Source organism: Babylonia areolata, chromosome 17 (assembly GCF_041734735.1).
Source record: "Babylonia areolata isolate BAREFJ2019XMU chromosome 17, ASM4173473v1, whole genome shotgun sequence".
Classification (NCBI taxonomy): domain Eukaryota; kingdom Metazoa; phylum Mollusca; class Gastropoda; order Neogastropoda; family Buccinidae; genus Babylonia; species Babylonia areolata.
In genome coordinates, this window is record NC_134892.1 from 3,513,004 (window position 1) to 3,540,552 (window position 27,549).

Consider the following 27,549-nt stretch of genomic DNA (forward strand, 5'->3'; position numbering starts at 1 on the left):
TGGCCGGTCTTTTTCAACATCCAGTCACCAATGTTGTATCATTCAACTGGATTTTTTTGTTTTGTTTGTTTTTGTTTATTTTTGTCACATTCTTAGCTGTGATATTTATTCAGCACAGATATATGCATCTCTGACACATAGTACAAAACTAGTGCACCCCTGAAACAAACACTACAAAACATGTGCACTATACAACATTTGTCAGCGCATACTTCTTTCAAGTGGAAATGCTTGCACATTTTCAGAAAGTGCTGTAACAATAATACTGAGACAGTGAGATCCTTGCTACTTCCACAGGCAATGTGAATGTTTACACACACACACACACACACACACACACACACACACACACACACACACTCACACACACACTGCACTTAAATATCTGTCAGTTTTGTTTTGCATGCTTCCAAGAAGAAGAAAAAAAAGAAGATAGCAGTGGTAAAAGTCACTCACCAAGCATAATTAAACGGGGACTTGCTTTTTAAAAAGTGGATGACATTCATATCAGTTGACAAGCCAGGTAAATATGGAGCACATAGACATCATTAGCAAAAAGTGAGAGCAGTACAGGAAAGTAATTAACACTTTCATGCTGTGGATAAAAATGTGATCAGATGAAGTCTTATTGTAGAACTGCAATAAAAACTAAATGGAAGAAGTACTTTTTTTTTGTAAATCCTGATATCCAGACTGATGTTTCAATAATCGATGCATGTGTGTTGTAGAAGGAGACACCTAGAGGCCTTGACCAGAATCCAGAGACAGACCTGGACGTCCATCTCCATGCTGCCAAAGTCCTCACTGGAAAGGTGTGTTCTGGAAAGAGAAGTAGCACTGTGGGGAAAGAACCACCCCCAGGGAAGACGCAGTGCCTGGAACAACTCTGGATTTTCTCCTGCAGTGAAGTGTTGGGTTTTTCTCAGCCATTCGGATGATAGATTTCATGCAGTGAAGTGTTTGGTTTTTCTCAGCCATTCGGTTGATAGATTTCATGCAGTGAAGTGTTTTGGTTTTTCTCAGCCATTCGGTTCATAGATTTCATGCAGTGAAGTGTTTGGTTTTTCTCAGCCATTCGGATGATAGATTTCATGCAGTGAAGTGTTTGGTTTTTCTCAGCCATTCGGATGATAGATTTCATGCAGTGAAGTGTTTGGTTTTTCTCAGCCATTCGGATGATAGATTTCATGCAGTGAAGTGTTTGGTTTTTCTCAGCCATTCAGATGATAGATTTCATGCAGTGAAGTGTTTGGTTTTTCTCAGCCATTCGGATGATAGATTTCATGCAGTGAAGTGTTTTTGTTTTTCTCAGTCCTATGGATTACAGTTCGTGCGGTAAAGTGTTTTGTTTTTTCTCAGTCCTATAGATTACAGTTCGTGCAGTAAAGTGTTTATTTTTCTCAGTCCTATGGATTACAATTCGTGCAGTGGAGTGTTTGGTTTTTCTCAGCCATTCGGATGATAGATTTCATGCAGTGAAGTGTTTTGGTTTTTCTCAGCCATCTGGATTACAGTTCATGCAGTGAAGTGCTGTTGTTTTTTTCTCAGTCCCATGGATTATAGATTTCATACAGTGAAGTGTTTTGTTTGGTTTTTCTCAGTCCTATGGATTATAAATTTCATACAGTGAAGTGTTTTTTTGTTATTTTTTCCTCAGTCCTATGGATTACAGTTCGTGCATTAAAGTGTTTGTTTTTTTCTCAGTCCTATGGATTAGATTTCATGCAGTGAAGTGTTTGGTTTTTCTTAGCCCTTACACCTGATCCAAGCCTTCTGTTCACAATACATACATCTGCTGGTGGTGTTTGGGTGCTGGTGTGACTGGAGTCACTGACTGCATTTTTGTTCTCTGTTTTGGATTTACCTGTGGATGACCTCTTCTTCTCCACCACTGAGATGGGATTGTACTCACCGCATCATCTCAGGCACATACTTGATGATTTAACTACTGACACACTAACATGATTTGGTTTCATTGTCCATACACACTTTTCATTATTCAACTGCAATCAAAGACACAAACATGATGTAGGATCATGCTCACTTCATACACACGCTTGATCTTTGAACAACTGACACACTAACATGATTTAGTTTCATTGTCCATACACACTCTTGATGATTTAATTGCAAACACACAAACATGATGTAGGATCATACTCACTTCATGTCATACACATTACTTGATCATTGAACAGCCCTCACACCAACATGATTTTGGATCATATTCACCTCGTGCACACATTTGATTTAACTTCTAACACACCAACTTGATTTGGATGATTTTAGATTTGATTATTTAATCACAGTCACAGTTACTTATAATAGAAAGCCTACGTGATTGTTTGCAGAAACATTGGGATGTGTTTTAAAAATAATTTTAGCCATAATACTAGTGAATAAATACAACTGAACAAATGTTATAAATATGTTATTGTCAGCTAATTATTAACTACTGGTTATTTTTGAAAAATTAAATGTTCAGATTAAAACAGGATCTGATTTTTTTTAACTGAACTGAAGTGTTAATGTTATTTGATTTTCTGTTATATTGTTGTTTTTGTTTTCCTCATTAGTATATATTATATTTTTTCTTCACAGTATATATTGAGTTTGTTGTATTTGAAATTGAGAGGAACAGGGAAAGGAGGGACAGACAGACAGACAGACAAGAGACAGAGAAATGAATAAGCAAGGATATAACAAACAAGTGATTTTTCCCCCCATAATGAAAAGAAATTTAGATTTTGTATACATGTTACACATGCAGTACATGTATACATGTACACATGCAATCCAACAATCGGATTATCTCCCCTGCCTTATCACTTGTTATCGTTTCTCACTGAATTCTTCAGTCTTTCCTTCTCTTTCTCTCTTTTCTCGTGGAACAAAACTGCTGTTATGGATCTGTATAACATTATTGATTATCAGTGCCATGTGTGTACTTCATATTTCATGATACTTTTTCATTTCACTTTGATTTATTTATTTTTTGTTGTATTTTGGATGAAATGAAAAAGTATCAAACATTAATGTCACTCATTTACTTCATATTTCATGATACTCTTTAATAATTTTCACTTTCCTCAGTTTTTTTCTTTCTTTCTGTGTTACATTATTATTGTGGTTCTGTCACTTCAGCCATCCAGCTTATTGTACACATGTACAGTAAGATACTGTGTTGTGCTGCACCTTCAATTCACAGGGTTTAAAAACAAGAACCACACCTCAACATATTTGATACATTTTGTTGTTGTTTTTGATTGGTTGGTTGGTTTTTGTAATTGATATAGCAGATTTTTTTCTATTTGAATGAAGGCAGTCTAAGTAGAACAGAAAGTCGACTTCATGCAGCTCGAGATTCATTTCCCCTGTCTGCATTGGTGTGTGCTAGTAATGAAAGTGAATTTCCTGCCAGGTCAAAAACTAGTGTTTTATCTTATTTCTTGCCTTTGTTTTCAGAAATGGGTTAGTTATTTCTTCATTTTTCTTACTATTAATTTAAAAAAAAAAATTTAATGTCTTCTTTTTTGTTTGTCGTTTAGATTACATCATGCACTAATACAAGGTAGAGCTGACATCATTTGTTAGTCTAACCTTGTGTCTGCTTGTTTGTTTTTCTTTGTCTCTTTTGATTTTATTCAGTTTGATGTCAGCTGTCTACAGCCTCTTAGGCCCAACACTCGGCTTATATCACAGATTGACATAAGTTTACATTTGGGCCAACAGCAAAGTGGGAGCTGTATTATCAATGGTTTCTCCAGTCAATGGGAAACCATTTACAGCTTAGTCTTTTGTGAAGGACTAGGACTCTCAAACTAGGAGGCAAAATTGCACTGGCTTTTAGTGCTGCAGCCTTGTGGGCTAGTTGGCCTTTGGGAACCATCCTAACGCCGACTGTCATAAAACCCTCTTGGCCGAGAGAGTGTGGATGTACTTGGGCAAGACACTCTCCACTATAATCAAATTCTAGCCCAAATAGTCGGAACAGCAGTTGCCTCCTCTGCTGTTCTGATGGTCATAGTCGGACACGACTGACTATCATATATATAATCTACAGCTTATACAGGTATAAACATATATATATATTGATCGGAGACCCAAGTGAATTTTCAAGACCATTTCTTTAGTTTAAGTGAGTCTGCCCTGGCCTTTTTTTTCTCTTTTTTTTAAAAATAATTTGCAAATCAGTACTTTTGTTGTTGTTTTTTGTTTTGTTGTAAAACTAAAAGTTGAAGAAAAAATTGATTTGTTAAATGCTTTCCCACCCATCCTGCGGCCAATCATTGGCAGCCTTTGTAGGTGTGCGTGTGTGCGTGCGTGCGTGTGTGTGTGTGTGTGTGTGTGTGTGTGTGTGTGTGTGTAGAGGATGAGGTATGTGTGTGTATGCATGTCTGTACTGTGGGAGCAACGGAATATTGGAATGTGCGGGTGTGCACATATATATATATATATATATATATATATATTTGTATATGTATGTGTGTGTGGGGGTGGGGGGGGATATGGGCGTATGTGTGTTAAAGAAAAAAACTGATTTGTTAAATGCTTTCATTGTTTCACAGCTGCAGTGCTCTGTGGATAACTTGTAGTGAAGGTCAAACAGCAGATTATCAGACACACTCTGACATGCCACATACACACGTATATCTATGTGGAGTGATGGCCTAGAGGTAACGCGTCCGCCTAGGAAGCGAGAGAATCTGAACACGCTGGTTCAAATCACGTCTCAGCCCTCATTGTTTTCTCCCCCTCCACTAGACCTTGAGTGGTGGTCTGGACATTAGTCATTCAGATGAGACGATGAACCAAGGTTCCGTGTGCAGCATGCACTTATTGACTTTAAGCAGTATAAACAAAACAGTCTCAAAGTCTGTGGCCTTTCACGCCCTGCTCTCATGGTGACCTGAGTTTCAATACCCCTCCACTTCTGTGCTTGGGTTGAGTCCTGTCAATGTCTTCAGTGTCGGCAGATTCATGGGGGACTGTTGTTTGAGGGACGTGGTGACGGTCTCCACTCTGGGTGGGACACTCACTCAGTCTGGCTCCGCGACTAAGTCATTATTGTCTTTAGTAGAGGGCTTAGTAGGTGGTGTCCTAAGTATGTTAAATCAGAACAGGCACCACTGAACACCACCGAAGTGACTCAGTAGAAGTGCAGGGTCTCCTCTGGTGTGTGGCCTCCTGGCGACCTAACATCGATGGTTCCATGCGGACTGCTGACGCTGGAATTGTAATGGACGAACCTGGGTGTGGCCGTGTATGGGGGAAACTAAATGAGCAGCGTGGGAGTAATGCCACTGAAATGGTGCAGATGATGGGGCAGCAAAAAAAAGAAAAAGAAAAAAGTATTTACTTCCTTTTTTTTTTTTTTTTTTTTTTGTCGAAGTGTGTGTCATTTTCAGTGTGCATGCAAAAGAAACTGAAGAGAGGAAAAGCCCAAAAAATCTGTATTGTATTGCACTTTGTGTGGCACATTGTTGTCAGCTGAGTGGTTTTCTTTTCCTGGTGGGTTTTTTTTTTGTTTTTGTTTTTTTTGTAATGTTTGCTTTAGTCATGGTAGTAATTGATATAATGGACATTTTGTCAGAACTTGAATGGTTTGATTGCAACAATTGATAGCGCACACAAGGAACAAGGACATTTTTCCTAAAATGGAAAAAAGAAGGCTCAGGGATTTTACCATGAAATAATGAAGCAAGTCATTGTAACACTGGACATTGGCAATAAAAAGATATCTGCTGCAAAAAGGAAAAAAAAAAAGTTTTGTAAATTCTTTGTGTGTGATTTATTTTTATTTCATGCCTGGACACAATGGTGGTGGTGTTATACTGTAGATTTAGTTTCAGAACTTTATTGTTTGAGTGTTGAATGCCTTGGTATATCGGTGGTATCCTCTCTTTTCAAATTTTTGAAATTATATTTTGTCTTTGTGTTTGGACAAAGACACGCAACTTCAAGCCAACAGTGAATTAATATCCACAGGATCATTGTGTCTGGGGCTAGGCATTGGAAGACTAAGCCTAATCCTCTCCTCCTTTTTGTTGACTTCTCTTCTGCTTTTAACACAATACAACCTCATCTCCTTGCCCTCAAACTGCTAGTCTTGGATGTTGATCCGAAGCTTACTCTTTGGATAGTAAGTTTTCTTGTCAATAGAACTCAGTCCGTCTGCTTTCATTCTGCCCACTCTTCTCTAAATTCTACTTCTACTGGTGCACCCCAAGGTACAGTGCTGTCCCCTGTTCTATTTACTCTGTACACAAATGACTGCAGAGGCACAGAGGAAACTCCTGTCATAAAATATTCTGATGATTCAGCTATTGAAGATCTGTCCAACTCTGATGCTATTTATTTCAGTGAAATTAAAAAGTTCTGTTCTTGGTGTGAGGAAAACTATCTGGATCTCAACATATTGAAAACAAAAGAAATGTTAATAGATTTTTGGAAAGACCCCTTGCCTGTAGCTAATCTTGTTATTGATGGTCAAACAGTGGAGAGGGTCAGTGAATATAGATATTTAGGGACCATCTTAGACAATAAGCTGACTTTTGACAGAAATGTTTATTCCATTCATAAGAAATGTCAATTTTTTTATTTTTTTTTTTACAGAAGCTTAGAAATGTTGGCATAAATTCAACTATTCTTCAGAGTTATTATCGATGTTGTATCAAGTCCGTGCTCGCAGTTTCATTTATGTGCTGGTATGGAAGCTTGGGAGTGAGGAGTAAGCGTGTTTTGAACGATGTCATGAGTGTATGCAGTAAAATTGTGGGAGTGAAACTAGCTAGTATGCAAGAGCTGTATGAAAGTCGAGTGGTTAAAAAAACAACAACAGGCAGATAGCAGCTGACAACACCCATATATATATATATATTAGCAAAGTATTATGAGCTGTTGCCATCAGGACGACGCTACAGAACTTAAGTTGAAATCCAGAGCCCTGAAGACTTTTATTCCACGTTCAATCCACCTTTTAAATTCTTGAGAACTCTGTGTGTGTGTGTGTGTTTACTGAGCTTAAAAGTGTGACAATTGGTTATTATGAATGTGCAATATGTAGGATGAATAATGTGCAATATGCAGGATGAATGTACAATGGAATATGTCTAATGCTAACGTCCATATTCTAAATATATTTCTGTTAATAATTATGATGTAATAATTAACTGCAATGTTTTAAAAGCGAATATGTGAAATGCTTTTATTTGAGAACATATGTTTATTACTCTTGTTTAATCAAGTAAACCGCGTGGGTGGGGAGTGGGTGGGTGCGGGTGTGTTCTGATTATCTGGCTATGGTTTTCCGCAATTTATCTTTATTCTTATCTTATCTGTCTGTTATAATCAATGTGCAATATAGTAGGCTATGCTTATAATTATATTCAAAATAATGTTTCTTAATTCTTTCTGTTTTTACATTAAGAATACCAGTTATTACCTGCAGTGTGTGGATGTATGTATGAAACGGTGTATGTGATATTTTTTTTTTTACATTTGTATCTTTGTAATATTCGTAAAAGCTGTTGTTGACTTTTACAGTCATGGTCCCATGTTGTTTACTTGTCTATTTTGTGATAATGCACCTGACCAGATTTCTCCAGTTGGAGATAATAAAGTTATTCTTATTCTTATCAAGTAATGTTTAATGTCGTATCTATGTGTGTGTACTGATTGTCTGGTTGTGTTTTGCTGCACCAAATGCAATTTACCTTGTGAGATGATTAAGTTATTCTTATCTTAATTATAATCAGTGTGCAATATAGTATGTCATGTTCACAGTCATATTCAAAATAATGTTTATTTTATTTCATTTTATTTAATTTATTTATTTGTTAATATTTCCTGCAATGTGTGGAATGAAAGTACGAAACAATGTATGTGATATTTTTACATCTTTGTCTTCGTTATAATCCTAATAATTGTTGTTGTTTTTTTTTAAAGTGATGGTCTCCATGTTGTTTACTTGTCTATGTTGTGATAATGCACCTGACCAAATTTCTCCAGTTGGAGATAATAAAGTTATTCTTATTCTTATTATTCTCTTGCTGTTTTTACATTCCCAACCAATGTTGGGTACCCACTCACACCTATCATAATTTTATCAAACGCCAACAAACTCTTCATCTGGATGGTGCAATGTCCAAGAATTGAATGAAATCAGTTTAAACATTGTAAACAAGCACAATTACTCATCCCTTCAAAGTCACACAGCCTGAAAATGTTGGTATCACCAAAAGATTTTTTAGATGTTTATTCAGAAAAGAAAGTTAACACAACAAAATGAGAGTGATAAAAATGGGGCAGCCGTACATAATGGCAGTCTCAATGATGTCTGTTGTTGTGTTCAAAACCAGTCCATTTGAATGCATTGTAAGTACAATTAAGACAGCAGTGAATTGATATTAAAAAAAAAATTATTATAACTGAGAGAGACCAATAAACCACAAAAAAAGTGATAATGATTCATATCCATACATATATGATTATGTTGTATGAACCATAAATGATAAATCTATACAATAAAGATATGGTTTGATGTCATGTCCTTTGTGCACAAAAGTTCACATTCATTTGAAAGGAGAAATTGTTAATTTCCATTATTTGATAAGAAGCTGATTTTATAATCAGTTTTAATATCCACACCCCCCCCCCGGACCCCCATCCCCCCACCCCCACCCACCCCCCAGATGTTTTTAGCAACTCCCGCCATCCTCAGAAGAAAAACTGGGGAGGGTGTGGCAATTATTTATTTTTTTAATTATCCAGGAAAAGATTATGTTCACAGCAGCTAGACAGGAGGTTCAAGCATTATGTAAAATACTTGTTTTTCTCAGATGATATGAACAACACATAATTTCATCAGCACTTAGAAAGTATGAGGACTCATCAATGGTTATCGCCACAGAAAACTATAATATAAAGTTCAGGGAAAGGTAGCCCATCTTAACATGAACACTTCATCTCTCGGGGATAAGAAGTGCCACATCACAAATTACAAGAATGTTATATCAACATTATAAAGTTCATGTTAACATGAATGCAAAAATAAATGCACACAACATAGAAATAGAACAACTTGCACAACAACAAAAAAAGAACAGATAATGTTTAGATCAAATTCATCATTGATGGCATGTAAAATGTGATTCGGTTATGGGAATTGTCAGGGACAAAACAAATAATTGACCTATTTTCAAGTTAGGAGAGAAAAATATGATGAACACATTTCAAACTATAGTTGATGAAGCGCAGTTATTTTTTGTTGGTGTGTGCATGTGTGTGTGTGTCTCTCTCTCTTCCCCCCTCCCCTCCCTCTGCCCCACACACATGACAGTATCAGTGTATTCACAGCACGTATCTGTCTATCCCTCTCTCTCCCTCTCTCTCTCTCTCTCTCTCTATATATATATATATATATGAGTTACAGTGCAACACGCAGGCACACAGTGAACATACACACCATGAATTGCAAGGTGACTTTCTGGCATGGGTAAAGAGATCAGGGAGATTTATATAGCCAGGCCTACATTATACAGTCAGTAACATTGTTTCAGTGGTGTATTGTTCTCACTCCCAGCCCAACCAGTACTGTCTGGTGTAACCAAGTGAGGGGATATTAAATGGGATTCTGCAAAGGCTAAAGTACCAGCAAGCGCACTTCTAATTTAGGGTGAAGTTTGTTTGAAGTGGGGGTGGGTGTGGGGATGGTGGTGCTTAAAAGGTGGTTACAGTGTGCACAGTGTGAGGCTACAGTCTGTATGAGAAGCATCTCAAGGCTGATGACTGACCATGTCTGTGAGGCTGAACCAGACACAGGCACTGGGGGAGGGGAAGGGGGTTATGGGGGAGGTGTACTCTCTCCAGTGTGTGACAACATCAGAGATCAACAATATTATCTGAACAAACCCAAAATGCTGCAAATTAACACACACACACACACACACACACAAACACACACATGCGCGCGTGCGCTCGCAATGCATAACAAACCCAGCAAGTAGTTGACTAGATCCGTCACTGATTATACATGTACATACTTAACATTATTCAGAAAACCCAAGCTTGATGTTTACGTCCTGGTTTCAAGCTGTGTGTTCTGAAGTGTATCACCCGGTGTCATGTTCAGTTACTGCCTGGCTGTTCGTGCAGTCCTTCCTGCTCGGGTTGGGATTTTCCATCTGAAAGAAAGAAAGAAAGAAAGAAAACACTGAATTTAACAGTGATTCACTGCTTTCGTCACTTTCAGGTGTGATGAGATGATGAACCAGGCAACCAATAACATAAATAAATGTGAAGTGGGTGTGTCAGTGACGTGCATAAAGGAAACTTTTTTGTCAAACTTTTTTTTTCTCCATAAACAGCCACAGGGTCACATTATCCCTCTGTCAGACAGAAGGCGACACTGAGCGAAAGAGATGGTGACTGGAATACCTGAACTGTGAGATCAACATAAGCAGTTCATTCCAGGTCATTTTGAAACAATAAATTCCTACCTTCCCTCCATAGATCAACATAAGCAGTTCATTCCAGGTCATTTTGAAACAATAAGTTCCTACCCTCCCTCTATAGATCAACATTTTTTCATTTGTAGTGTTGGGGAGGGGTATAATCATTATGTCTATGATACGTATACATGGATATATAAAGTCATATTTTGCTATAAAAGTGTTTTGGATGCCTAATTGTGAGCATGTAAATTATATATATATATATATATATATATATATATATATATATATATATATATATATCATATCAATCACCTTTCAGCTATGCATCCACTGATAGTGATACCCCCCAACCCCCCTCAGACCTCCCTCTCTCTGTCCAGTCATTGTCGATCAATTTTGTGTTTTCCAAAACACCCAGTTTCGAGGAGACAGACATTTTTGAGAAATGAGGAACACGGTTGTGCAGATCGGGTGACTCAGTGTACACCGCTGTGAAGGTGCAGTGCAGGCCATGTGGTGTCACAGCACGAGTTTCCCCATGAGGGAACAATATTCAGATCCACTGAGCATTGAAGCGGTGTGGACTCACTAATGTATGTATGTCACTCGCTGAACAAAGCTCTTCCTCCACACCAGCCGCCGTGGCGAAGTGGTCAGCGTCGCGGACTGACGGCTGGGAGGACGCGGGTTCGAATCCCAGCGGAGGTGGGTTTTTCGGCCCGTGGCCGGCTCCTACCCAGAGTTGAGTGTGCTGTGGGCTTAAATGGGGAGACTGGGACCACACAGTCGAGTGTCATCCACTTCAAGGATGCGTCTTTGGGTGTGTTGCTTTAATTACCTGACCAACACTGCAAGTGTCTGTATCTGGCACTCACTCAGTCTGGCTCCGACTAAGCCATTATTGTCGTTAGTAGGGGGTTTAGTAGGTGGTGTCCTAAGTACGTTAAAAACAGAACAGGCACCACTGAACACCAACGAAGTGACTCAGCAGCAGTGCAGGGTCTCCTCTGCTGTGTGGCCTCCTGGCGACCTAACATCAATGGTTCCCTGTGGACTGCCGACGCTGGAACTGCGACGGACGAACCCGGGTGTGGCAGTGTATGGGGGAATCTAAATGAGCGGCGGGGGAGTAATGCCACTGAAACGGTGCAGATGAATGGGGCAGAAAAAAAAAGAAGAAAAAAAAGCTCTTCCTCCACGTTTTCCTCTGTTCTCAGGGTTCTTCCCTTTTAGTTTTTAGCGATGTACCACAGCTCTTCATTCCTTATTATTGGTATATCTTCCTTTCTTCCTTCCTTTCGTCCTTCCTTCCTACCGTATAGTGACCATAATCACATTTTGATTATTCTGTCACTGAGAAGTGAACTGAAGTTGAGTTTAAGTACTGTTCAATAACTGTAAAGGTGCCATACCCGCCACGTGGTGTCCACAGCGGCAGTTTCACTGTGACTGAGAGAACGATACAAATATACGTTGACCAGTAAGGGTGTGTACTCACTAAATATGTGTTTCGCCCGCAGAACAAGGCTCAGTGTCTCTGTTCTCAGGGTTCACTTCCCTTCATCCACCTTGTGTTCTAAATTGTTATATTTCCTTACAAGTGATAAACATAGAACACATTACATTTGCATTCTCTTATGGGTGACATACATTGGCTCTGTTTCTGTTACTCACTTGCATTATTGGTGAACATATGCTATAACATACAGCATACAGAACTTCGGCAGTCCCCGCTTAAACCTGGCTTAAGTTGTCTCATCAGTTGAGTCTCAGTCAAAAAAATTCTCTCGGCTCGAGCAAATCTTTGTGCCCCAGTAAAGTTTTCCCCATTACCACTTAACATTCTGAATGTTCAGTCAGACAGAGAGGGACAGCTTGCCGATCGCTGGCTCGTGTATCTAAAATCATGACTTATGTACATCGGCATAAACAGTGTTGATTTACATTCATGACATGCGGGGTTAGTGGCACCTCTCAATGAACGTAAGAAATCTGTAGGCTGAAGCGAAACATATGTGATAACATGGAATGTGTACCTGCCACACCAATGGACCTTAGTAGTCAGCGAGGCTCTGAGCACCATAATTTGATTTGATTTGATTTGATTTGCTACACTAATGAGGTGACAGTATTTGTCATCATCTGATGACCAAAACATGGTGATATTTATATTTAAGGCGGCCATAATTTCATTACAAAAGACTCCAGACTTCATTGAATGGAATCAAGGGCTCAACATCTGACTCAGGGTCTGCACCTCAAGGGTGTGAAAGTCCTAATCCTGATATGATGACAAAGAAATCACAGTTCACTGACTGGACTCAGTGGCTGTTCATCACTGATATAAGTCATAATCATGGGCAGACAACAACAATCATAACGCTGTGACAAGCAATTCATAGTTTACCGGTACTGCACATGTGTCAGCAAAATGATCTGCAAACATTGGAAGGACACTAACAGGTAATGTGTATGTAAACACGTTTCTCTGTTGTCTCACTCTGCAAGACAGTATTGAGTATGAATGATACTCATCCCCTGATGCATGCAAAGTGGCCATGATGCAAACACATGAGTTGTGTTGTCAAATAAGTCAGCTGCCACATTGTAAGTTGCTGTTTGTTCCATTTTCTTGATGCAGTCTGTGTACGTTCGTCTTGCATGTCAGCTGTGCATGCTAACAATGTGTTCTGTGGTGTGTCATGGCTAAGGTAAGGCTCCCACGTCCATCCCCATCCCCCAAAGAAAGAGGAAAAGAAAAAGATTTGCTTCGCGAGGTACTTCAGAATAATGACTTGTGAAGTTTAAATTCAGCAACACTGGGATGTGATCAGCATCTATAGATATATTGTGATACAAAAATAGAAAATAGTAGCCGTATAGAGGCTTCTGCCAGTCTTGTATGGTGAAGCATCATTGCTAACAAGGAAGTCTGCTGTAAATACACAGACAGCAATATATCTTCCTTCCTAATCTATCTATCTATCATTAAATATACCCCATGCATGGTATTTGGAAACAACACAGGTCAAAGACACATGTATCTATGTACACAGATAATGTAATGTGATATACTTAATACTGTGTAATCAGTACAACAGGAATCCCATAAGAGATCTAAAACTGAAATAATTTCCACAAAAACCACGAATAAAAATCGGTGTGGACAGAACGGCGTGAGCTGTAATGTAAACGACTGATCACCAGACGAGTTTGACACGTACTTAACTGCCCCGACAGCCAGCACGCACACTGAGACCATGACTGTGATGTGGCGTCATCTCATGGGGTATACATGCCTCTCAAAATGCCAAACTGGTGCTGGCCTGTTGGAAAGAGGTACAGAGGTACAGAACTATGGTGGTTGTGTGATGCGTTGTAGCAATGTGTGACGTCACGCCCCGGAACTGAAACCACGACTGTGAAAAAATCGCCCTGTCAAAGCCGGTGTTGTCACAATGAACTGCCTATGTTTCTCTGCATTCAACATGCAATATTGTGTTTTGTTTCATTTTACTGCACACGTGGAGCTGCAAATTTCTGTTGCTGTGTACAGACAATTAATAGAATTTGTGTATGTGTGTAAAGACAGTGAATTAACAGTCTTGAGTAATTGTTTGATGTCTTTGTTGTTACGTATGTGTGTGCTCATGGGTACGTGTGTGTTTTGTTATTGTGTGCATTTCGGGGGAATGGTTGATACTAGTTGCTCAATTTTACCATTCTGTTTTTCCTATAACCTTCTGTTTGCATAGTTCGTCTGTTATTGTGCAGCGTAGACACTGAGTTTCACTGTGCTGTGTTATATAAATCCCCTGTATAGTTATTGATATTATCATGTTATCATTATGTTCTCAAATGTATGGTTTGACTATTTTACTGAATCAATAGACTGTCAGGTGCTATATTGACTGAGCATGCGCACACGTTTCTTTTCTTTTCTTTTATTTTATTTTATTTGAGTGACAATTAATAACCAAGTCATTGATTACACACACACACACACACACACACACACACACACATTGTGCACAAAATTAATGTGTTTTACCATAAATCTGTTAATGGCGTTAGCTGGTTTCTGAAAAAAAAGCTTTCCCTTATGAATGTTTACCTTAGTTCTGTATTCACTTGTTGGGTGTCAGTTTTCTGAAAACAGTTTTTTGTCCAGATATTTCACAGGATAAAGCACGGAGGTAAAAAAAAAAATTATAGCTCACCAAGATAAAGGCTCAACATTCTGTATGTCCTTGAGCGATGTATTCAGGGCACTGGCTGTGTCATGTAGTCGGAGACCGAGCAGCAGAACAACAACTCTCTCTCTCTCTCTCTCATTTTACTGTTTCCCTTTCGACGGCCGAATGAAATACATGCTCTCTCTCTCTCTCTCTCTCTCTCTCTCTCTCTCTCTCTCTTATTTTACTGTTTCCCTTTTGACGGCCGAATGAAATACATGCTCTCTCTCTCCCTCTCTCTCTCTCATTTTACTGTTTCCCTTTCGACGGCCAAATGAAATGCATGCTCTCTCTCTGTCTCTGTCTCTCTCTCTCTCTCTCTCTCTGTCTCTCTCTCTCTCTCAGTCTCTCTCTCTCTTATTTTACTGTATCCCTTTCGATTGCTGAATGAAATTCTCTCTCTCTCTCTCTCTCTCTCTGTCTGCTTTCCCCTCCTCAGTTCTCTCTCAGTTTCACTTAAATGATATTTATATAGAACATGACGTGATACACCACAGTGACTAAAAAATAGGACAAGTCCTATCATATCCTGACACATGCACATGTATTCTAGGCATGTGACGGGTGTCTTCACAGCTAGAGGTTTAAAACTGAAGGTACGCGAATTCCAACTAAACTAAACGAAAATGTGAATAGAGTGAAACAAAAATTTAAAAAGACTGAACATGTGTTGGAAAGACGAATCAACACAGAAGAAGAAGAAGAAGAAGAAGAAACAAGGCCAGGGCACAAGAACAGCCAGACAGTCTGACCGACCCTGGCCAGCAAAGCGGTATAGACCTATCATCCCATCTCAGTGAATATCAGGAAAAAAGACTGCACAACTGTGTGATGAAATGTGAAGTGACAAAGATAAACAGTGGCACTATTTCAGGCACATGCACAAAATCATATCATCATATGCATACAGATCTGATACCACATAAATTGAAAGACGTTAAATTAAATGCATGCAGACATCTTTATATAAATCAGTTATGTCTCTGTCTCCTTTTTCTCTCAATCCAACCTTTCTGTCTGTCCGTGTGTCTGTCCATATCACTCGTTTCTCTCTCTCTTTATTTTTCACACACACACACACACACACACACACACACACACCAATGACGACACAAAGGGGCTTTGAACTGTGCAACAAGACACCTGGCTATGTGCCAACAGGACAGACCATGAGACCGGGTGTCAAATACACAAGGCAGACGCGATGTGGCTCATGAAATGTGCACTTAACTGAAGATTGCCGTGCGGCAGAGGGAGGGGAAAGGAGATCAGGTCAGGCTGACACACCGAGGGTCTACGTGCTTGCTTCATAATAACGGCCTTTGTGCAGGGCCCTCTCTCGGGTTGGCGGATTGCCAAGTGTCCCAAATCAACACAGCTCACCTGTGTGTGCAGCACTCGTTGTTGGTGCCGGGTGGATAGATACCCCTCCTCCAACCCCCACCCACCCACCCACCACCCCCTGTTTCCACCCCCTCATCCACTATTATGCTGAGCAGTTGAGATAAATGTTCACCTTCAGGTTGTGAAATTGATTCCCAGGTGTGTGAAATATACATATCTTAATTCTCCATCTACCCTTAGCATATTATTGTTGAATGGTGGTGTCATAAAAATGTGAAATGAATCCCTCCCCTCCCTACCACCACTCTCTTCTATCATGTTGGACACTTGAGGTGGCTGTTAGAGTGTTTGTCGTTCACACCCAACTCCAGTGACATGACCGATGGTGATAACCATCCCAGTAAAGTGTGTCGGGGGGATGTGAGGAGGGGGAGGGGACCTACGCTGACACCACCAGGTCCAACCCTGTCAGTTGGGCTGTGAAAATGCTGTCTTTTTAATGTTGTTTGACTGTGATTTGAACTGACAACAGTGTGACTACAAGCTCAGTGCTCAACCAGTTGAGCCAGTCAGACACTCAAAGGTGGATGTCAAAGTTAAAACCGAACATGTTTGACTAAAGAACTAACTAGGACTGGGGGATGAAGTCAGCAAACTGCAAGCACAAAGTACAGTAATTTCCACAGCCGATTTAGGTTTTCATACACGCCACTTTACTAATGTAAAAGTTTAAAAAGATCACGGGTCAGTGATCATGCACTTGACCTGGCATGAGATTTCCTTTATTTCATCATCAGCGCCAGTAACGTTGAAAACTTGAATGATATGTGCCGGTTTCCTAATCTCTCTCCCACACTCCCCTGCCCCTCACCCCCACACCTCTCCCTTTCCCCCACCTTTTCTTTGTTCTTTGGAAATGAATTTAGCGGTGAAGACAAACGCCCCCAAACCCCGTTTTTGATATCTACTGTCGAAACCAACGTTGTTATTGGGAGCAGAGGGGGAGGGGGGTGGAAGGGGGTGTATCAGGTGACTGTTCAGAACACGTGGAGAGAACGAGATTTCAAAGCACAGCTTGAAAAGGGGGTAAAACAACAACAACAAAAGTTTTAAAAAATGTATACCCCCACCACCCTTCCCCTCCCCCTCCAAGAAAAGAACAAACAAAAAAACAAACAAAAAAGCAACAAAAAACAAAAGAAAACAGCAAACAGAAACAAAACCCGAGCAAACAAATACGATCAAAATTGATGAGACACACTTTCCGATGCATTTACCAACATGTCAGTTACCAAGCTTTCTTTCACCCTCAGTCTGTCGTCTATCCAGTTGCCTTTACACACTGACCTTTTTCGTTGTTGTTGTTGTCAGTTCAGTGCTTTTACCCTGTTGGACGGGTTTCACCTGACTGCACGTGACATCCAGTGTCACTTCATGCGCCATTTTCACATTCACTTGGAAGCTTCACAGCGATGTGAATTTGCATGCATATATACACAGATGCACAAGCATTTATGTATTCATAAACATGCGCACATAAACATTTACAAACATATGTATATTCCCACGAGTTTATGACCTCGTGCAGACGATGTCACGAAGTAGGCCTATACACACCATGCAGTGTCACAGCACGAGTTTGCCCATGAGGGAACAATATTCAGATCCACTGAGCAGTGAAGTGGTGTGGACGTTCACTAATGTATGTATGTCACTTGCAGATCATATCTCTTCCTCCGCGTTTTCCTCTGTTCTCAGGGTTCTAAACCCTATGTACGGTGTGTGTCCAAGACTATGACCACGGCTCTCTATTTCTGTGTGGTGAAACTTCGTTCTGTATTCCCTTATGAGTAGAGTTCATAGCTCTGTATTCCCTAATGAGTGATGTAACTTAGCTCTGTATTCCCTTATGACTGGAGTTCCATAGCTCTGCATTCCCTTTTGAATGGTGTACTGTAGTTCTGCATTCCCTTATGAATGGTGTACTGTAGTTCTGTATTCCCTTATGAATGGTTTACTGTAGTTCTGTATTCCCTTATGAATGGTTTACTGTAGTTCTGCATTCCCTTATGAATGGTGTACTGTAGTTCTGTATTCCCTTTTGAATGGTTTACTGTAGTTCTGCATTCCCTTATGAATGGTGTACTGTAGTTCTGTATTCCCTTTTGAATGGTTTACTGTAGTTCTGCATTCCCTTATGAATGGTGTACTGTAGTTCTGCATTCCCTTATGAATTGTGTACTGTAGTTCTGTATTCCCTTTTGAATGGTTTACTGTAGTTCTGCATTCCCTTATGAATTGTGTACTGTAGTTCTGTATTCCCTTTTGAATGGTTTACTGTAGTTTTGTATTCCCTAATGAATGGTGTACTGTAGTTCTGTATTCCCTAATGAATGGTGTACTGTAGTTCTGTATTCCCTAATGAATGGTGTACTGTAGTTCTGTATTCCCTAATGCATGGTGTACTGTAGTTCTGTATTCCCTTATGAATGGTGTACTGTAGCTCTACATTCCCTAATGAATGGTGTACTGTAGTTCTGTATTTACTTATGAATGGTGTACTGTAGCTCTGTATTCCCTAATGAATGGTGTACTGTAGCTCTACATTCCCTAATGAATGGTGTACTGTAGTTCTGTATTTACTTATGAATGGTGTACTGTAGCTCTGTATTTCCTTATGAATTGTATACTGTAGTTCTGCATTCCCTTATGTTTTGAAAAAATCGCTTTGTCAAAGCTGGGTTGTTTCTTTGAACAGCCTATTCCTAGCCAGTTTATATATATATATATATATATATATATATATATATATATATATGTGTGACCAAGCGGTATGCTTGCTCCAATACTTGCCTCACGCACAAGCTGTATTAGCTTGTCATCGGATTCTCCGTGATTAGTGACGATCTGCTCGCAAGCACACGTGACGGCCTTTGCGGTCCGCTTAACTTGCATAAATTGGCACAGTGAGTGATGAGTGGTCATTTTCATACCTGGCAGTCATCAGACCAGAGCCTGCTGTCTCTCTCTCTCTCTCTCTTGCTGTGTCGCGAGCAGCGTGTTGTGTCGTGTGTGTTCTCACAACGGCTGACACCTCGCTACCTATCGCTGTAAGTACTAGTGTGTAGAATGTGTTGATTTGTAAATTGTATTATTCGACACAGTATTTGTGTTCATATGAGTATGTTCAGTTATTGCTTTGTTCAGTTAATTCTTTGTTCAGTTATTGCTTTGACATGTTAGTCACAGCTCGGCTATGATTGATCTAAATAATTGCCATGTCGTCATATGCTCGTAGCAGTATTACATTTGATTCTTCTTAACGTCACAGTCAATGACGTCTCTGGACACAGTTTGTTCCAGAATGTTCTAGTAAGTGCATAAAGTTCATTCACCACTTAATGGTTAAGCCATGATGGTTCTTCACTTAATATCTGGTCTATCAGTTTGCCAGTATTATATCTAAGCCACTGATTATCTATCTTTTTTGTTATTCAGGTATTATCTTTCATGCTAATATCAGTTGTACTGCTACAGTGCGCTCAGTACTCTAAGATGTGTGTAGTATTCTGCTGTTGTGATTACAAGATAGTGTTTGATTAATATCAGTTATTGGTTAAAACCACCTGATATGTATCAGTCTGTTAATTGTAATTTAGTTGTCATGCTGTCTCCTATACGGCTTACTCCAGTATAGTGCTACATGATAAACTGATTCATTTGAGTCACTTTGACACAGTTTAAGCTTTACCTAATCTATACTGTCAGTGTACATTCACCAAGTCAGCATCGCTTCAATCACTTTAACTGCACTATTTAAATGTGTTAGAAATGTCATTTGATGTCAGCGTTTGGTCTTCACACATATGCATTATGTTGTTGCGTATCCCAAACCCGAGTGATAGTCTTTCCATGTGATATGTATACATGCGCTTTATTATTCACTTGTGCTGACATGTTGTGCTAATGACATTTGTTTGTGTCATTCCAGACACTGTCTTCTTCTCATTATTTCTTCTTCTCTTAGTTCTTGTCTTCTATTCTTCTTTATTTCTTCTCCTTTAGTTTATAACTATTGTAAATAAAACAATAGAAAAACCCATTTGTGACTGGCCTCTATATGTTCCTGGCCTGTGCGTGGGATCTTGTCTATCCTTTCATTCAATCAGTCATTTAGTTAAGTCTTTTGTGCCGTACCCTTGAATAACCACTTCACAGAATGTACACGGCCACATATATATGCATTCAACATGCAAAATTGTATTCTGTTTCTCTTCTTCTTCATCGTTCGTGGGCTGCAACTCCCACGTTCACTCGTATGTACACGAGTGCGCTTTTACGTGTATGACCGTTTTTAACCCCCACCCCCACACCCCTCCCACATGCAGCCTCCCCCGTTTTCGGGGGTGTGCATGCTGGGTGTGTTCTAGTTTCCATAACCCACTGAACGCTGACATGAATTACAGGATCTTTAATGTGAGTATTTGATCTTCTGCTTGTGTATACACGAAGGAATTTCAGGCACAAGCAGGTCTGCACATTTGTTGACCTGGGAGATTGGGAGATCATTTTATTTCACTTGTAGAGCTGTGAATTTTTTTTACCTTTAGTACAGACAATATGCATGACAATGAACATAGTCTTGAGTCAGGAGAAATTGATGTCTTTGTTGTGTATGTGTGTGCCAGTGGGTTATTCAGTGTGTGCTTTGTTATGTGTGCATTAGGGGGGAATGGTTGAGACAAAGTTGTACAATTTTTGCCTTCTCTTTTTCTTACGACCTTTTGTTTGCATAGATCTTCTGTTACTGTGCAACATGGACAACTTATCTTGTGCTGTGTAAATATAAATCCCCAGCAGGCATTGTTATATTATGTATGTATGTATGTATGTGTGTGTGTGTGTGTGTGTGTGTGTGTGTGTGTGTGTGTAATCATTATCAATATTTCATCATTATGTTCTGAAATGTGTGGCTTGACTATTCTATTGAATCAATGGACTGAGCGGCGTGTGTTGATCGAGCATGCATACAGGTTCCATTGATTTGTTGTTGTTGTTGTTGTTTTTATTTTAAGTGACAATCAATGACCGGGTCTTTGTATGCATGCACATTATATGGAATCCATAAATCATTATGCTTACCAGCACAGACACACACACACTTCACACACACACACAGATATATATATATATATATGCATAAGAAAAAATGCATTTGTCCTCAATTCTACTCATTGCGTAAGCTGTTTCTGAAAAAAAAACTTTTGACTGGATATTTCTCAGGATAAAAGCACTGAGCTAAAATGCACATATTCATTGCACACTCAGATAAAGTTAAATTGTGTGTGCCCTTGAGCGACACAATAACATCCCTGGCTGCACAATTGTTGTTGACAACATTGCATGTGAAGTTGTCATTGACGACGATGAAAGGAGATATGCTCACTTGGATCAGATGAGGACAGAGAATAAACGTACGCTGGAAAAAAAAATCAGCACAGAAGAAGAAGAAGAAACAAGGCTTGTATAGAGCACAAGAACAGCAAGAAAGTCCGACCGACCCTGGCCAACGAAGCAGTGTAGACCTAACGTCCCGTCTCAGCAAACATCAGGAATGGAGATTACGCTCTTGAAACAATTAATGAAATGTGAGGTGACGGAGATAAACATAACCCTTTTTTCAGACACACATACATCATCATATCATTATATGCATACAGATATCTAATATCACTTGAAATGAAAGTTAAATGCATACAGGCATGATTATACATATATACTTATAGTATATGTCGACATACTTACATATGTCCATACACACACACACACACACACACACACACACACACACACACACACACACACACACACACACACACTCATTCAGTTTAAATAATAAATTTGTCAACAGTTTCAACGATGCTGATGTTGTTTGGACAATACAAGAGCACAGCATTGATCATGCCTGACATTTTTGTTGTAAGATCTCAGTGTCGAAATTTAAGTCACTCATTCGAAGTCTCAGATGACAGTGGATCATTTGTTCTTTCCTATTACCCAAACGGTGAGACTGTAGTGTCTGTGGAGGAAAGGGGAGGTAGTTGACTGAGAGACTGGGTCTGTTGAACAGAAAGAAGCTCAGTGAAAGAAAAAAGATTTATGGTAAATACAATGTCTGTGTGGTGTGGGGTGACACTCTTTTCTCTCTCAAACCAATTTGCGTCTGTTGGTCTGTCTGCTTCACACAAATATATATACACACAGACACACACATATGCGCGTGCGCGCACACACACACACACGCGCGCGCGCGCGCACACACACACACACACACACACACACACAACCACCACCACCACTGACGACACAAAGAGGCTAAGAACTGTGCAACGAAACACCTGGCTATCTGCCAACAGGGCAGACGGTGAGACCCTGTGGTGGCTTTCAAAACCGCTGTGAAAAGCACCAGGATATGTGCCCACAGGTGGTGATTAAATGCCGTCCCACACAGACCGGGGACTGCTGTCAGGTCAGGCTGACACACACTGAAGGTCTATATGCATGCTGCGTGATAACAGATATTCATGCGAGGCTCAGTTGGCAGTCCACATTCCGGGTGCGAAATTGTGGAGTGACAGGTGTCCTAAATCTAACTCAGCTCACCCCCCTGTACAATGGTGCTGTTAATACGGGGTGAATAGATCCCCTTCATCCCCCCTCCCCCGCCCACCCCACCCCAATAATGTCGACCAATTAAGGCAGATGTGAAAATGATTCCCAGGTGTGAAAAATAAAATTCTCCATCCACCCTTAGCAATAGTTGTTCAATGGTAGTGTCATTAAAAAAATTGTGAAAGGAATCCTGCCACCACTCTCTTCTATTATGTTGGCCACTTGAGGAGGTGGCTGTTAGAGTGTTTATCATTTACACCCAATTCAGGTGATATGGTCGATGATGATAACCATCCCAGGAAAGTGGGGGTTGGGGTTGGGGGACGTACACTGACACCACCAGGTCCACACCATGTCAAGGTGGGCTGTGAAAATGCTGTCTTTTTAATGTTGGGTGGCTGTGATTTGAACTGACAACAGTGTGACAACGAGCTCAGTGCTCAACCAGTTGAGCTAGTCAGGCACTCAAAGGTGGATGTCAAAGTTAAAACCGAACATGTTTGACTAAAGAACTAACTGAGATTGGGAGATGAAGTCAGCAAACTGCAAGCACAGAGTACAGTTATTTCCGCAGCTGATTTAGGCATAACATAAAATGCAACTTTTCATAGGCACAGCCCCCCCCAGCCCCCCAAGATATATATATATATATGTGTGTGTGTGTGTGTGTGTGTGTGTGTGTGTGTGTGTGTGTATCTTACTGAAGAAAAAATGTCCAGGTTAAACTGAAAAAGATCATGAGTCAGAGTGATCATGCATGTGACCCGGCACAGGATTCCCGTTTATTTCATCGTCGGCGCCAGAAACATTTGAAAACTTGAATCAAATGTGCGTAGTTTCCTGATCTCTCCAACACTCCCCTGCCCCTCACCCCTCCCTTTCCCCCACCTTCTTTTTGTTCGCTTGAAATGAATTTGGCGGCGAAGAAAAACGCTCAAAACCGCCTTTTTTAAAAATCGATTGTCGAAACTGACATGGAGCAGAGTGAGAGGGGAGTGGGGAAAGGGGGGGTGTATCAGATGACTGTTCAGAACACATGGAGAGAACGAGATTTCAGAGCACAGCTTGAAAAAGGGGTAAAACAACATCAAAAGTTTAAAAAAATGTATTTGTATTTGTCTTTCTTTTTATCACAACAGATTTCTCTGTGTGAAATTCGGGCTGCTCTCCCCAGGGAAAGCGCGTCGCCATACTACAGCGCCACCCGTTTTTTTTAGTATTTTTTCCTGTGTGCAGTTTTATTTGTTTTTCCTATCGAAGTGGATTTTTCTACAGAATTTTGCCAGGAACAACCCTTTTGTTGCCGTGGGTTCTTTTACGTGCGCGAAGTGCATGCTGCACACGGGACCTCGGTTTATCGTCTCATCCGAATGACTAGCGTCCAGACCACCACTCAAGGTCTAGTGGAGGGGGAGAAAATTTCGGGGGCTGTGCCGTGATTCGAACCAGCGCGCTCAGATTCTCTCGCTTCCTAGGCGAACACGTTACCTCTAGGCCATCACTCCCCCCCACCACCCTTCCCCTCCCTGTGTGTGTGTGTGTGTGTGTGTGTGTGTGTGTCAGTGAGAGAGAAAGAGAGTGCGTGTGTGAGGGTGCGCACACACACACATGCACATGCACATGCGCACGCACACACACTACACACACATGCACGCACGCGCGCGCGCGCGCGCGCGCACACACACACACACACACACACACACACAGACTCTCTCCTGCCCCCCCCTCCACCCCACTCCCATCCCCCCCACACAGACTCTCTCACACCCCCCTCCCACCCCCCATCCCCACCCCCACACACACGCACTCTCTCTCTCTTACCGGCAGCCTTTCTGTATTTTCTGTGTTCTTTTTTTCTCTTCTTGATTCTGTCCACAGGAACGTACGGTTCTGTCAGTTCTGCCTCGCCTGTAACACGTGAAAAACAGCTGGGGGTGATGATGATGATTCGATGATGACGACAGTGATGCTAATGGCGATGAGGACGATGACTGCTATTGGTGGACCATGGCGTAAACAATTGGCAATGTGTATTTCTGGTGTGTAGTTTATCAATGGGAACTGTTTGGCATCCATGTACACGTATGCCAAGGACAAATTGTAAGACCAAAATATATTAACAGGCTTTTGCCTTCAACCTTTTCTTTAAAGACGTATCCCTCCATTTAACGTTACGATTTAAAGAACTCTCCCAGTCCTAACGTGGCTGTATTTTCATATCACACCCGCCACTCCCCCAAACTCCTTTCACGAGACCTCCAGTGGTGGTCTGGGTGCTAGTCTTTTGGAAAATGCGATGAACTGAAATCACCTGTATGTGTGCCATGTAATGGGGCAACAGAAACACTGGTACAGTCTGGAAACCTGTAGCAAATCTTATCTGACTGGAAACAAACCACGAATCTATGCATATACTTCGCAGACAGAAAAAGAACACTTCGGACACAGGAAATGAAACAAAGAAATGAGGCGCCATTGTGCTGTGGCGACTTGCTCTCCCCGGGATGGACATTCTGACTTCCGCACAGAGAAACCTTCTGTGAGAAAGTAGTGACATGCATTACAGTGCAACACAGCACAATACATTACAATGCAAGACAAGACCAGACCCGGATAACAGTGCATCACGTGTAACACTTTGATGTGGACCTCAGAGTTTGGTTTGCTTCACACACTGACACAGCATTAGTCCGAGACGAGTCGGTCAACCAAACATCTTCATCATCAGAACAGTGTGACCAGGTAATTCCATAGGGGACCAGCTTATCATAGAAGACCCAGTTAGTCCTAGGAGACCTGTTGACCAAAGGGACCAGTTAGCCACAGAAGACCAGTTAGTCACTGGAGGCCAGATAACCCCAGGAAACCAGACAGCTGTAGAAGACCAGTTAGCCATAGGAGACCAAATAAGCATCAGAGACCAGTTCGCAATAGTCGACTAGTTAGCCATATATAGAAGGCCAGATAACCCTGGGAGACCAGTTAGCCATAGGAGACCAGATAATCTTAGAAAACAGACAGCTGCAGACGACCAGTTGGCAAACTAAAGAACAGGCGAATCGGTCAACCAGTCAGGGTGATAAGGAAATGTCGTCCGGGACACAGACAGGTCAGCCAATCATTCCCATTTTCACGGTGACCATGATACTAAATGCCATCGCTCCTGCTATCTGATGTACATTGTCATTTTCTTTCTTTCTTAGTTATCTTGACGCATGCCAGCGATTCATGCAAGTTTGGGTCCTCTGGACTGTCTGAATAAGACCACAGCCGATGTGGGTATACATTCATTATCACTGTAGTCATCCTTTTCTTCATCATTACTGTGAGAGATGGACACACACACACACACACACACACACACAGAGAGAGAGAGAGAGGGAGAGAGAGCATCAACTGACCAGGGTTCGGACAGAGAGCGGAGGACGGCAGGTCCTCTCCACGTGTCTGCTCACCGCTGACATCTTTGATCTCCGCGTACAAGTTTTCCTCTTCCTTCTCTGGCTCCTCTGGAAACCAGATCAGTACACTGCAGTGTAGCCACCACGGGATTTTCCCATATGTATTTATAACGAATCAGGCACTGTGGGGGACAGTTCAGTCCCGTTGTCAAGACATCTGATGAGCACAGGGCATGAAACCCGAGTCATGTCAGGCATTACAAATGGGTTTTTTTCCTACGAGAGGAGGAATTGAATCTCTCTCATTCTCATAACACTTCTTTTTTGTTCTCGGTCAAAGCATCTTTCTAAAGTCATGGTGACAGAACATGCGGCTGTTTGCCTGTACTCGTTTGCATACACTGTTTGAATAAAGCAATGATTCTCCTCTCAAGAGCATGAAGCTCTGCTGAATGTGTGTGCATGTATGATTCGCATTCTGAATGAAGAATCATCTAAACCAACATGAACCATGCCTTTTTATGATGACGACAACGATATCAAAATGACTGACGTACCAAACGAAAGGTGGGCTCCACCCACTGCACCCAAGACGTCATCGTCAGCAGCAGCAGCATGTCTCTTGGCTACCCCCCGCAGGTCCGAGTACCCGTAACGGTCAATCCGACCCGTCAGCGTTGACCCCTGGTAAAGGTCATCATCCCTGACTTTCAAGCGGAGCTTGGAGTCCTGCTGCCTCAGCCTGGGTAATTCTGTTGGAGATAAATGATTTTTTTTTTAAAGAAAGAAAAAGAAAGAAAACAGAATTCGTTCTAAAATGTCGTCCCTCTGTCTGACTGCCTGGTCCTGACTCTATCTCTCTACATGCCTGTCTGTGTGTCTGTCTGTCTCAGTATCTCTATCCGTATGTCTGGTTCCAGACCCCCACCTGCACCTTCCCACTCTCTCTGTCTCTACCCGGTTTTCAACCCGTCTCTCTCCACCTACCCGCCAGAGGAAGATGTCCACCCGGGGTGTCGGGGTTGTGACGTGCATAGCTGTCCCTCACTTCCGAGTACCCGAAGGCGTCCAGCCTGTCATTGACCTCTGACCTCCCGTAAAGGTCAGTGTTGATCATGAGGCTGTTGGTGGATGCCCGGTAGCACACGTTGGGAAGGACTGGAACGATGGAGGATGACAGTCACGTGTCACTAAAAACCAACTCACAACCTAATATATATATATATATATATATATATATATATATATATATATATATATATATATATATATATATATGATAATGATGATGATGGTGATGATGATGATGATGATGATGGTGATGATAATGATGATGATGATGATAATGATGATGATGAACTGACCCGATGGCACAGGTTGACGTTGTCTGTGACGTCGGCTTTGACTTCTGGCCAGATATCTGAAATGAGGCATCCACAT

General features: G+C 41.0%; 1 protein-coding gene across 1 annotated transcript; it reads right to left on the bottom strand.

Moving 5' to 3' along the window:
* Positions 1 to 4,509: 4,509 nt before the first annotated feature.
* On the bottom strand, positions 4,510 to 27,549 carry LOC143291385 (uncharacterized). Its single transcript, XM_076601225.1, has 6 exons — positions 27,474 to 27,549; positions 27,097 to 27,267; positions 26,667 to 26,861; positions 26,110 to 26,217; positions 24,530 to 24,616; positions 4,510 to 10,184 (listed from the first exon to the last, which is right to left on the bottom strand). Exons 1-6 carry the CDS (start codon positions 27,547 to 27,549, stop codon positions 10,129 to 10,131), a joined length of 693 nt encoding a protein of 230 aa, XP_076457340.1. The 3' UTR covers positions 4,510 to 10,128.